General features: G+C 47.2%; 2 protein-coding genes across 4 annotated transcripts in view; one reads left to right on the forward strand and one right to left on the reverse strand.

The window, feature by feature from the left end:
• r (carbamoyl-phosphate synthetase 2, aspartate transcarbamylase, and dihydroorotase rudimentary) overlaps positions 1-4,420 on the reverse strand; it is an 89,930-nt gene extending 85,510 nt beyond the window's left edge. The window contains exons 1-4 of one of the 3 annotated variants that reach the window (XM_084578210.1): positions 4,236-4,420; positions 3,756-3,875; positions 3,300-3,454; positions 2,440-2,712 (exon numbers count right to left, since the gene is read on the reverse strand). In XM_084578210.1, coding sequence (XP_084434336.1) covers positions 2,440-2,712; positions 3,300-3,408 — 382 coding nt within the window. In that variant the 5' untranslated portion in view covers positions 3,409-3,454; positions 3,756-3,875; positions 4,236-4,420. The remainder of the gene's footprint in view (positions 1-2,439; positions 2,713-3,299; positions 3,455-3,755; positions 3,876-4,235) is intronic. The other 2 variants (XM_084578211.1, XM_084578209.1) reach the window with 2 other exon arrangements.
• Positions 4,421-5,192: 772 nt separating this feature from the next.
• Positions 5,193-9,155, forward strand: LOC146178376 (acyl-coenzyme A thioesterase 13-like). The gene is made up of 3 exons (XM_084579744.1): positions 5,193-5,296; positions 5,501-5,682; positions 8,819-9,155. Exons 1-3 carry the CDS (start codon positions 5,213-5,215, stop codon positions 9,024-9,026), a joined length of 474 nt encoding a protein of 157 aa, XP_084435870.1. The 5' UTR covers positions 5,193-5,212; the 3' UTR covers positions 9,027-9,155.
• The last annotated feature ends 3,786 nt before the right edge of the window (positions 9,156-12,941 follow it).

Consider the following 12,941-nt stretch of genomic DNA (forward strand, 5'->3'; position numbering starts at 1 on the left):
TTAAAAGGCTTTTTTTTTTCCTTATTCATACTTTAGTTGTACTAAATAATTTTAATATTTGGTCATCCCTAGTGAAAAACATTTGCAACGTGTTTATTTCTTTAGCTGTTGTGGAAAGAGAGAAACTCAGTATTATACTAAAATGCCTTATTTAATTTGTGAAAAACTTATTAATCCCATTTGCCTCACGGCCGAAAATTCAAGAGCCCCGCCGTTGTAGCACAGTGGTTATGGTACTCAACTGCTGTACCAAAGGATGAAATGTCGGCTGCAGCGGCCGCTTTTCGAACAAAGCGAAAAGCAAGGCGCCCTCATGCTGTGCTACGTCAGTGCATGCTGAACAAGGCCAGATGGTCGAAATTCCCGAAGCCCTCCATACAGCATCTCACATAGCTTGAGTCGCTTTGGGGCATCAAACCACTTTAATCAAACTGAAAAATTTAATATTTGCACAAATCTCCTAAACGCAATTCATTTCGTGTCCACTGCTAAAAGCTTGTGGCCCAACAATATATTACAAGGTGAAATGAACTGAAACAACAACCTAGGATTTAACTAAATTTAGTGCATATTCAGTCGTAAATTTAGCTCAGCCCATGGAGGGAACGAGTTGCTGAACCTAACCTTTGCCACTGCAATACTCTTTCTCCAACCCAGCTCCTCTGTACAACTCTGTCTTGAACAACGCTCAAGGAGTCGCCGAAACCCTCACGACTAAGGAGGAATGACTTAGTATTTCTTGCAAAGCATGCAAAATTCTACAGAAATTGCAAAGCCCAGAAACAAAAAAAAAGTAAGCAAAGCATTCAACACGACAACTCTAAGACCCTACGAGAAGTGCCCCGGACACTCCCCAACCTATTTGAGCATAACAAGCTGCCACACACAGCAGATGGCCGGATCAAAAGGCCTCATGCGAAGTGCAGGACTCAGAAATGGGCCTCAGAACTACAGCCTTTGTTTTCTCCATCGCATCATCGAAATGAGGCTTCTGTTGCAGAGGTGTGTTACAGCTGCGGGAGTCAGGATGCTAATAACAATGACATGAGTAGGGTGGTACTCCCAGAGGCACAAGTTTAAAGAGAAAATTCTAGACAATTGATATGGCAAAATTTATCTATTGTATATTTCATACCTGGGTACCTGCTGTACGCCCAGGAAAAAGTTTCCAAGAAGACAGCGCTTTTGAGGAACTGATACTTTTAGCTCAAAATATGTGAAAACCCTCCAGAGCTACTCTTTAATCCTTTGAGGGTTTTTGCCGTACATGTGCAGCAGCGGTTTTCTTCCCACAATGTTTTTGCCATACGGGTATGGTTTCCACCTTCTGTATGAAATTTCGCGCCTTAATGACGATGCATGCTCACTGGGGGGTGCTGCCACCTCCTAGGACTTACAAGAAGCGTTCGAAATTTATTGTGCTGCCTTCTTCTGAAGATAATCAGAACTCGTTCCTAGCTGCAGCGTGTGGCCCGGTCTGCAGAGGTATGCCAAACCGATTTTTGTCCTTATGGCCACTCCCATAGAACCTGATTTCCATCTTTATTGCGGCTGCTGTAAGCTTGTTTATCATCGATGCTCACGAGGTATTTCTGTTCTCTTTGTTTACTGAGGTTCCCGAGTTTACAGTGTTGAGCAATGTTGACTCCAAAATACGGTTCCTAATATTTTTTTAGAGCTTTTCTCCGACTTTACTCATTTTGTTCTTTCAAAATCCGCAATAGTAATTTGACCATTGGGAAAGTTTTGTTTTATTAAATTCGACCCTCAAAGGGTTAAGAAGCAGTACTGATTAGTCTCAAAGATGCTGCCATATTTTCGCAATTCTAAGCACAACCCCCTAGCTTCGCAAAAACTTTTTGAAAAAAAATAAAAATATATAAAAGCGCGGAAATGTAAGCACTCTCTTTTCTGCGAGGAAAAAGGCGTAGACAAGACTTCCAGCCTGCTTGCTCACTAAGTCAACCCAGAGCTGTTGGAGACTCAAGGTGTGGCACTGTCTGTAGCTTCTCGTGTTGCTGCGTTCCAACACTCTACAACAGCTGGCGGCGCCGGATGGCAAAACCTGGCTGAAAGCTACCTCGACTACTCTATGAGCATGTTTCTATGTGGACATGGAATCGGCAGCAATTTGGCAGTTCTCGACAGGTTTCGCAGGCATCGTAAACCCACATCAGTTTGTTCGTTATCGGCTGTTTGGCAACCATAACGGTAGCTAAAACTGTGAAGAGGGCTGTCACAGCTTGAAACTTCAAGTGCGCCATTTCAGTCGTGTTTGCAGAATAAGTTTCCCGTCTTGTCAAGATATAGACATAAAATGAAATGAGTGGGGAATTTTAGATTTTTCAAATGGCATTGTGACTGAGAAAAGGGCTTAGAATCAAGTAAATATGGTATTTATGTAAATGCCTGGGCCAAAGTATGGTGCACTTCTCTTACCAGAGATGCCCGGTACGGCACCGGCACAAAGCCAATCCGAGAGCGATTGGCGAGCACTCCAGTGGCTGTATTTGTTGACACACTCGCCAACAATCAAGCCAGCTGCCCAGATCCTGTGAGATTCAAAGTTGACAGGAATGCCATGTGCGTCCTTTTCGGCAGCATCGGGGACCCCATAGTTTCCAATTAGAGGATAGGTTAGCACAAGGATCTGGCGACAGTACGATGGATCTGTCAGCGACTCGACGTAGCCCACCATGCCCGTCTGGAACACTGCATGAAAGATATGAGCAAAAGAGTAAGCTCCAGTGAAAAGATTCTGATTTTGTTTTTATATCACCTTGTAACCATTGGCTAGCACAACCCTGCAACTTGAGAATAGCTCGCTAAGCATGAAGAAGTGTTTTACAGGCAAGGAAGGAAATGCCAACTGAACTGCATCAACTCATATGTAACAAAGCTAGCCGAGAAGCAAGTAACCGAAATATTAAAACTGTACCACTACCAGCATTTCCTTTCGTTACACTTTAGAGAACTGCATAGGATCACTGAGAGAACTGATTCCAAAAAAACTTCTAAATGTGTTAGTTGGAGCTTGTCTAAGCTCAGCAATGTGTGCAGTGTGTATTCCTTAGAGACAAAAGGAATGCAAGTTATTCAACGTGTTGTCATCATTATGACGCTTCCAACATACTTTCCTCACTTTTTGTCAGGAAACATGGCAACCTAAAAGACAGTAGTACCATCAGCACGGGAACATAAACTGCATTACCTAAGAGTGTGCATGACCGCTTTGGGATTTCTTCAAATTAAGTAGAAAATGAACATAAATTACAAAAAAAGAACATAGCTAAACTCACCAACTTCCCCTGAAATGCATGTCTGGCTTCCAAATGCCACACCAGTGTATGTAGTCCCGTCCTCTAGGATTAAGTGGGCGGACTTTCTCTCAGTGACAGCCTCCTCCATGGCAGTCCGAAATGTGACACAGCCACAACAGAGAAACCAGCACTATCTGAAAGTGAAAATTTGTACGCAAGGTTATCAACTGCAGTTCCAGGCCGGGTTATGCACAATTTGCGAGTCATGGTGAATGTAGAGGCTACAGAAAGGAGTAGAACATCAAAACCTGCGCTACAAGCATCCGCTACTGTAGCACTTCACCTCCAGCGCTTGCGTACCGTTAGTTGTGAGGTTCGGAGTTTTAAGGTGTGTGCACAGACTACACCGGGAAGAGATATTGTTGCCATAAACTGCTAACCATACGCAGACCGGTTAACGCGCTTGAAAAAAATCAAAAATTAACAAGCACATGCCTGGTTATTTGGCTTTACTGCTGTAGAGTCCCTGAGCGTGCCACGAGGAGCGTGAGGGAACCTAAGCAGAGCGCATCCCAGGCTGATGAGGGAGGAAATTTCACTGGCGCGGTGAACGTCCTGTCGTGTAAAGGCGGTAAATTCGAAGATATATCAGTTTCACAGGCCAAAGCAGCCTCAGCGAAAAAACGTGTCGCAGACTACTGAAACGAAGGGGATGTGGCCGTGCATAAAATAAAGCTATTGTAATATTACACTGAAGCACGCCGGCGAGCAGATGAGGTCCAGAAAAAGCAGTTGCGATAGTATCTCAGTCGTGAAACTGGATAGGGAATGATAAATTCCGGCAAATTAGCAACGCAAAAAGTAAAGCGCTGCCTGGTGAAGTATATGCACGAGGACGACCACGAGAAAGACACGAGTGCGCGCTATGACAGTGCCGCGAAAAAAGAAAAGGGAAACAACGCCAAGCACTCTTACGTCGTCTTCAAATGTCGTACTTAGAGCCGCGCGGAAAGCCACGCAGGCTACAACAGCCCACGGTGACTGTCTACCACGAAAGACAGGTTACCGAAGATGCGAAGACGACAGGAGCTCAGCGGCACATTGTTTACCGCGCAACACGTGTAGCGCGTATCGTCAAGTCGAACAGCCGGCTGACATGCTTTACGAAGTGCTGTTTGATGTGATCTGCCACTACGTGTCGCTACGTTACAACTACAACCTACAACACTACAACGACTAGCATTTTATTTTATTTATTTTCTTTTGCCAAACTTTAGTAGGCACCGTGCACCGTGGTAGGCACAGATGATTTTAGATGTAGCTGCTCCGCTGCTTCCGGCATTTAACATATAAATATTGTACGTCGACAATTTTGGATGCATATCTGCAGTAAATAATGAGCTAAACCGAAAGTCAGGCTGGCGGTGGCGTGACTTTACACATTTTTCAAGTGTCTCATTGCTAAAATAAAAAAAAAACTGTTCAATAATATTAACCACAGATCAATGCCCAGTCGCTTTGTTATGTTACGCTCATGTATAGCTCATGTTATGCTCCTTTACGGCCATAGAGGTTTTGCGGTTTTTACGGCGTTTTGATGAAACCAAAACCACATCAACGTACTTTCGACCTTTCGATTTTAACCATATTTTCACAAAGTTATCATTTAATCGATTTAGTAGCAAGAACTCTTACGAAAACACTGCTTTCAACCACCTCAGCCATTAGAAATTGACTTTCAATAACTGCTGCACTGTCACGCAAATAGTTCAAAAACTTTTGGTTTTAAATCGTCATACCGACACTCAATATAGTCAGCAGCGCCAAATTTTCTTTCTTTTAAAAAACTTATAATACAAAGAATACTTGATCACATGGAGAAAGGAATACTTGATCACATTGATCATAAAGCAGAGTTACAAAACTAAACAATAACAACGGCAGCAAACAACATGGCTGCGTACACGCTGGATAGAATTCGTCAGCTCTTGCAGCGAGTTATAAGCAGTGGAACCTTCACCAAACACTTCGACGCAGTGAGTATTAGACGTTTGCGTAAATATAGAATTGATTTCCTTGTTGCTGGTATGTAACTTCAAATTACTTATTTAGCCCCCCGTTACTCTGCGGTAGGCAATTTCTGGGGAAACTGTTGTTGTCAGTCGTGAAACGAAAGTGCTTCGGCGGAGGCGTCTGCTCAGCCTGCATAACATTCAGTTGCCGCTCTTTCTGGCATTCAGGTGCGTATCGTCTCGGCCGGAGATGGCAAATGCACGGCCGAGCTCACGGTCAACGAGAACGTCCTCAACCACCTCGGAACCATGCAGGGGAGCTTTTCGGCGAGCCTCGTCGATGTCATTAGCACGTACGCGCTCCTGACGCTCCGCGATGTGCGCAACGTCAGCGTGGACATGAGCATGAGGTAAAAGTGGAACCTGCTCTCGCGGTCGCCCCGACCGGGACTCGATCCCGCGTCTTGAGGCTGAGCAGATCAGTCACCGCGCTCCAGGAAAATCTGGAACAACAATAATCGGGAACCTATTTTATCTTATTAATGAAAAAAGTTTGTGGTTTGTATATATATATATATATATATATATATATATATATATATATATATATATATATATATATATATATATATATATATATATATATATATATATATATATATATATATATATATATACACACAGAAACGCCCTTTCGGAGAGTTGCAATGGCCGCAACTCAGCCCCAGAAAGCGGCACTGCTTTCTCAGATATGTGACAATGAATATGTTCTGGAACTTTTATTGTAGCAGTTTTGGAAAATTCTCTCGCCTCAACCGGAGGCTTGTTTGCGGCAAAACCACGCGTCTCAAAGTTATGGCCCCATACCAAATTTGACAACGATTCTTACGTGGTTCGGCCGCGCACGTGGCGAAATCCGAATAGTCTGCGACGAATTGGAGGAGGCCGTGCGGGGGTCTCGAAACCTGAGGGTCCCAAACTGCACTGTTTTAATCATAGAGTTTCTTACTCCTAGAGGGAAAGCTGTGCTGCCGTCTATGGGAGTTTACATGGAGTTTTCAGACGGCCAGTTCAGCCACCATGGGCGCTCAAACCATCATGGGCCGGAGAGCTGCCGAGTGCAGAACTGCAACTTTTGTCCAAAACTAATGCAAAGATAAACGTTGTTCTACCGTAAATAATGTCCTAAGATTGAATATTGTGACTGTAAATTACAAAAAGAGAGAGAAACAGCATGTCAGTGCGAGATTTATGCAATATAAGCGATGGCTCTTTCTCCTGTTGGCTTAGTTTTGAGCAGCACAAATACCAATATTTCGTACTTAATAGGCAAACTTTGAAATAGAAAAATGTTATAAAAATATTTATCGTTGTGCAATCACTTAATGAAGTTTTTAGTCGCATTTCGGGAAACAGAAACCATTTATTGGCGACATCTGCTTTTGCGCCTTCGCTATTATGGTTTTCGCGGTCTATGTACGCACCTTCAGATGATGATGATGACGAAAAAGAAACATCGCAGTAATGCCACTCCACGTACCCGAGAAAAACCGACTGTCCCAACAAGTAGCACACCGGCCCAAGATTCTTAGCGCGCCCATGGTGGCTAAAGCCCCTCATTAGTTTATTGAGGGGCTTTAATGGTGGGTGAAGTGCAGCGCCCTCAGCTTTCCCTCTAGGTAGTGTAAGGAACTCTATGGTTTTAATAAAGGATTTTACTACTACTTAATAATAATTGTCTGACAGGAAAGTAAATGCGCAGATCGTCACAGTTTTTATTTTGTGGACATCTAAACCGCGCAGTAGGGAGGCGGGAGTGAACGCGGAAAGAGAAAGAGGTGCCGTAGTGGAGGGCTACAAGTAATTTCGACCATCTTTTTATTCTAGTAATGAGCGCTGACAACGCACAGCGCACGGAGGCCTCTCCTTTGCGCCACCATCGAAACGCACCCGCCGGCGGTCGGGTTCAAACCCTGGTACTCTGACACTGCAATCGGGCATCTTAACCACTGCGCCACCGCAGTGAGGCAGGGGTTGAAAGAAGAGTAAGCTGTGTCATAGTGGAGGGTTCCGGAATAATTTCGACCACCTTGGGATCTTTATCGTGCTGGGCGATGACACATTAGTCGGGCATCTTAATAACTGCGCCACCGTGACGGGGCGCATACAAGTTTGGAAAAAAAAAGACGGGCAAAATGAAGCACACAAGCATGTGGATACCGGCACACGAGCGAATCGACGGCAACGAGGCTGCCGACAGGATAGCCCGAGGGCATACTTTGCGGGCACCTGCGCCAGCTGCCCCACCCCTCTCACATACGAGGAACTAATACAATACTTCAAATTAGAAAGAAAACGATACGCAGAACCGCACAAAGACCTCAGCAGACAGGAGGCAGTAACCTGGAGGAACCTACAGGCTAGGACATTCCCAAACCTACCAAAGTACCACAAAATCTGGCCCGAAAAATTCCAAAATAACACATGCACTGCATGCGGTGAAGTCTCGGACATCCTTCACATGATATGAAACTGCAAAGAGCAATTAAAGAAATATAAAGCTCGAGCGCTTAGCCAAGCGGAGTGGGAGGCAGAGCTGGCCCACACGGGTCTCTCTGAGCAGCGCAGCCTGCTCACCAGGGCCCGGGAGACAGCCCAGGCCAATGGTATCCTGGACTGAGGAAACCACCCACGCTATTCCGTTCAACAAATAAAGTTTACTCTCTCTATGGGGTTTAACGTCCCAAAGCGACTCAGGTTATAGAGACGCCGTAGTGTAGTGCTCCGAAAATTTCTGCCGCCTTGTTTTTAACGTGGACTGACATCGTACAGCACACGGGCGCCTTGCTTTTCGCCTCCATCGAAAAGGGGCCGCCACGGCTGGGATTCGATACATCCTTAGGCACAGGAGTCGAGTGTCTTAACCATTGCATTACAGCGACGAGGAATAAAAATGTAACCTGGTTTATAGGAAGGGAAATATATAGTCGTAAAGTGTAGAGCCCAGGATGTCTGCTTCCGAGTCACTTCGTGCGGCCTCCAGTGTTGCGAATCTCGATGGTAAGAACAGATGCGCGTCAAAGATCACCAGATGGTCGAAATTGCAAAGTAGGTACGGTGCCTAGATGAGCCCTTGAAGTCCCCCAGCTTTTCCCTTGGCAATAGAGGCACCCTGCAGTGACGCGTCCTTTACCCTTTTTTTATTTAACATCACTCTCATCCCTATTGCTCAGAAGCTGTCACAGATCTCAAACCGCCGCCCAAAGCACACGGGAGCCTTGCTTTTTTTAATCAGTTCACAGGAAAGGAAAGGCACAGTATCTATAGACACCTGACCGCGCCGTAAGGGAAGGGACGAAAGTGGGAGTGAAAGCAGAAAGAGAGAGAAGGGTACCATAGTGGAGGACTCCGGAGTAATTTCAACCACCTGGAGATATTTAACGTGCACTGTTATCGCACAGCACACAGTTATCGCACAGTTATCGCACCATTTTCGAGTCACGTTATCTTAGCTGGCTGATCATTTGTATCTCGTGGTCCACGCAGTTACGTGGGCAAGGCGGCATTGGGCGACTCAATCCTGGTGGAGGCTACCGCCACTAAATTAGGCAGCACCACGGCTTTTCTCACGGTCGACATCCGCAACAAGGAGACAGGCAGGCTGCTCGTCAGAGGCCTACACACCAAGCAGCTGCTCAACGGCTTGGACTACATGGGCAACAAGGTGGAAGGGACCAGGGCACCCTCGAGATGACCATGCATACTCTGTTTTCAGAAACTGATGCCACTGACCTCTGCATCGTTTTTTGGTGCGTTGTCGCTTCGTCTCGTGCGTTTGTTGAACTAAAGTTTGTGTTGAAACGCCTTTTCAAGTTGCATTTTCTGCTTGTTGCCCCTCTGGCGTCTATCTAGGCCTTTCTGCAAAGCTGCCGTAATCAACACACTGTGGTGCCTCAGCGTCTTGTGTAAAGTTAATCACTGGGTAAGAAGTGTGCAGTGAATGGAGGTGTAGATCTGAGGGCATCGCCTCCCATTGAAACGCTCTGCATGATAATCCCTCTTGATTTCATGCGGTTTTCCGATCGCTTGCGGGCAGATACTTGTTAGTCATAGCCTTAAGTTGAGACTATGCACAGGGGCACGCCTTGTGTGCAAGATCACGGCCACGTTGTGCCGCCACGGAAACCGACAGGCATTCCTTAAAATGGGCGAGTTTCATGCCACGAAATGACAGGGCTGGCTCTTTCGAATAATGCATTGATCACAGCGAGGTGTGACCTGTGACTGGATCGAACTGTGGAACAGAGCGCTGGAATATACTCTTCTTTGCACAGGTAAGTCTGGGAGGGTTCACCAAAGCGTCAAAATCGTTGCACGAAATTTAGATGAAACTATCTGGATGAATCCAGCAGACATCGCAGACGCAGGTGCGTCTGCGGACACGGAAAGCGTTCCGCAATCAGGCGAGCATGATAAACCCCTGCTGTCAGCATAGTCTACGACAGTGTCTGCCGCAGCCTGCAGGCGCTCAATTCTCGCATCGCTACCCTGATTAATCCAGAGATTGATGTCAACAGCATATATACATGCATGAATCGCCTGGTAACGTCATGACCTGTCGTGACGGTACATCGCGCGCCCCTTGTCGAACACAACCAGAATTTCATTGAACGCGTCAGTTCACGGGCGTTCTATAATTCGTTTACAGGAAAGGAAAGGCGCAGTACCTTTCACTCGCGGAATCCCGCTATCATCCCCAGGGTATCCAAGGGGAATTATCAAGAGCGTTTCACGATGCGGGGTGTGGCGCAGTTGGTAAAGCGCTGGGCTGGGTATCCAAGGTATGGATGTTCAATTCCCGGTGAAAACAAGGTTTATTCATTTATTTTTAACTCTCGCTCTCGAAAGCGTGACACCTCTGCTGACAACCATCTCTCGACAACGATGAGACATTAAAGGCTTTCGCCTTAGAAATGCTTTCGACTCGTCGGCACCGGTCTACCGGCCCTCTCCATGCTGCGCGTCGCTCATTTGTCGGGCACTTGAGGCTCTTTGCAACGTCATCCAACTAGAGCTCGGATATAACCGACGCCGTGTCACGATTCACCTCATATGCCCTCTTTCTCTCTATTTATCCCTCTCTGATGCTGCGTTGCGCGTGCCATGGTTGCCAGTAAAGCTTCAATGATGTCACGCGAATAATCTCTACATCCTTTCACGAGCACAGGATACGAACAGAATTTATCCTGTACATACGTACGTACGTACGTACGTACGTACGTACGCACGCACGCACGCACACACACACACACACACACGCACGCGCACACACACACACACACACATACATACATACATACATACACACATACATACATACATACATACATACATACATACATACATACATACATACATACATACATACATACATACATACATACATACATACAAAAACGCGCATTACTCACAGACCAATAGCACTATACAAAACACTACTTTAGGGTACTTATACAAAATAAACTCAAATACATGATTCCCCAGAGAGGGGCAACAATAGAAATGAGGAGGGGGGAGGGGAGGTCTAATAAATTACGACAGGCATCTCAAGTCTGCTCCCCAACGTTGTGCTCCCCTGTACAACATAGAAACGCGTGTGCCAGCGCCGCAGAAACCGCGCCTCGCCGTCCGTTTCTAACATGCCAGACAGATACCTTCAGATGTCGAGGCGCAGTCTCTGCAAGGCTGGGTACGAGGTGTTGGTACATTGCGCGGGCGGGAGTGCGGCGCGCCTCAGCGAGGCACCTGCGACGCCACAACACAAACAGAATCATAGTGAACACAAGATGTTCGAAATGGTTACGCCAGCGCCTGACGGCGGGGTTCATACGAATGTTAAACATCCTATACGCAAGCCGACACATTGTTCTCGCAACTAAACACCCGAAAAAAAGCATGCGAGAGGCTCTCGGGAGCCCCGCAGTTGGCACACTGGTCATTGGGTACAATACCCCATCTGGCAAGGCGCTGTCTCGTGGGGAAGACGAAAAACTCCCCTGATGGTGCTGGGACAGGTCGGCCACTGCCGCTTGCGGCGGGGGCTGGCTTGCCACCGAGTTTTTGTCTGTTGTGGGCCGTCGTTGCACCCGCCGCCGCTTGGGTGGTGGACGACGGCCGTTGTTTCGGCGCGCGTCTTTCTCTTCCCTTTCTTCTCTATTTTCTCTTCTGTCTGCACGGGGCAGCGGAGGTGGCTCAGCTACAGAGCCAGTAGCAGGCCCGTGCATTTTTTTTCCTTCTTCCTACAGCCACAACAACAACAACAACAGCGCCTAAGCCAGCCAAATCTCGTATTTCATTTGACAGCCGACAAGCTGCCCACGCTCGCCGTTTGGGGACAGCGGTCTCTCGTTGCTCATCAGCTGAAAGCCTGCAAACGGCAACTAGTTCACTGATGCGTATGGCTGGTAGGTCACCTACATTAACATCTGATAGGTCAGCATCGAGAGTCGACTTTGTCTCGGCAACCTCGCGGTAAAAAGCAGAGGTCTGTCCGCCTGTGAACCGACGTAATGTTCAGGTGTAAGCACACGACGCGCCGTGCTCGTCCAGTGCAGGATGAGCGAGCGACCAGAGTAAGATTCGTCAGTTAAAGCCTCTCCACCAGCCTTAACGCGAGTACTCGAGCCATTGTCGGGATGTACGGCAGGCCAAGGCCTCCCCTGCGCTGTCCTGCCGTCCCAAACAAAAGTCTCTATAAGGGATGCGAGTCGGTTCGCCACACGGCGCGGGATGGTCGCGATACGCGCCACATAAAGGGTAAAGCCGCTCGCTCGTGTCTTGATGACACTGACTTTAGCATCGAGCGTGAGGTTGAAACGCGCTACGTCAGAAAGGGCGTGCGTTGTTGGTGAGATAACTACATCCCAGATGCGGGAAGAGACCCCGCTTGGCTCAAACAGCACGCCAAGTACACGCACTGCATCCACAAACGGTACGGCGACGGCTAAAGGGTCCCTGAACTGACTGAAGCGTTGTGTATTACTTTTCTTCGTGTTGAGCTGCACTCTAGATACAGCTGCGTATTCTGAAAAGATGTTCAAAAAACAAAACAATGAAACTGTCATTGTCACGCACGAAGAGTGAAATGTCGTTCGTGTATGCAGATACGACTGTCTCCTGTCCTACTGATGGAAAACCTCGAATACGCCTGTCCGCGGTGAGCCTACGCAGCAGCGGGTCGAGCGAAAGTATGAAGAGTACCGGCGAGAGCGGACACCCCTGACGCACTCCCCGCGTAATCGGAGAGCTGCCGGCAATTTGGCCATTCAATACTAGTTCGCTGCTACGGTCTGTGTAAAGGCCGCGTAGAAGCTGAACGAATTCGTCAGGAAAGCCAAATGAGCGGAGCACGGCCAACAAGTAACCATGTTCAACGCAGTCGAAGGCCTTCGCCTGGTCCCAGGCAACGAAAGCTCCAGTGATCCGTTTGACACAGACGTATTCGAAGACGTCCCTCGTCAGTGTCAGCGAAGCGGACAACGATCGTCCAGGTACCGCACAGGACTGGTATGGGCTTACCAAATCCTGCAGGTAGGTTCGCATCATACGGACCAGCAATGTGGTTACGAGTTTATAGTCGGTGTTAAGGAGGGTAATCGGTCGCCACGAT

Source organism: Amblyomma maculatum, chromosome 9 (genome assembly GCF_055883805.1).
Source record: "Amblyomma maculatum isolate TAMU_Amacu chromosome 9, ASM5588380v1, whole genome shotgun sequence".
NCBI lineage: Eukaryota > Metazoa > Arthropoda > Arachnida > Ixodida > Ixodidae > Amblyomma > Amblyomma maculatum.

Bases quoted from the DNA above. Each gene is read 5' to 3' on its own strand.
- LOC146178376 (XM_084579744.1), top strand. From the start codon at position 5,213: ATGGCTGCGTACACGCTGGATAGAATTCGTCAGCTCTTGCAGCGAGTT. The intron at 5,297-5,500 runs GTGAGTATTAGA...TCTGGCATTCAG, and splicing joins TCACCAAACACTTCGACGCA to GTGCGTATCGTCTCGGCCGG. The intron at 5,683-8,818 runs GTAAAAGTGGAA...TGGTCCACGCAG, and splicing joins AGCGTGGACATGAGCATGAG to TTACGTGGGCAAGGCGGCAT.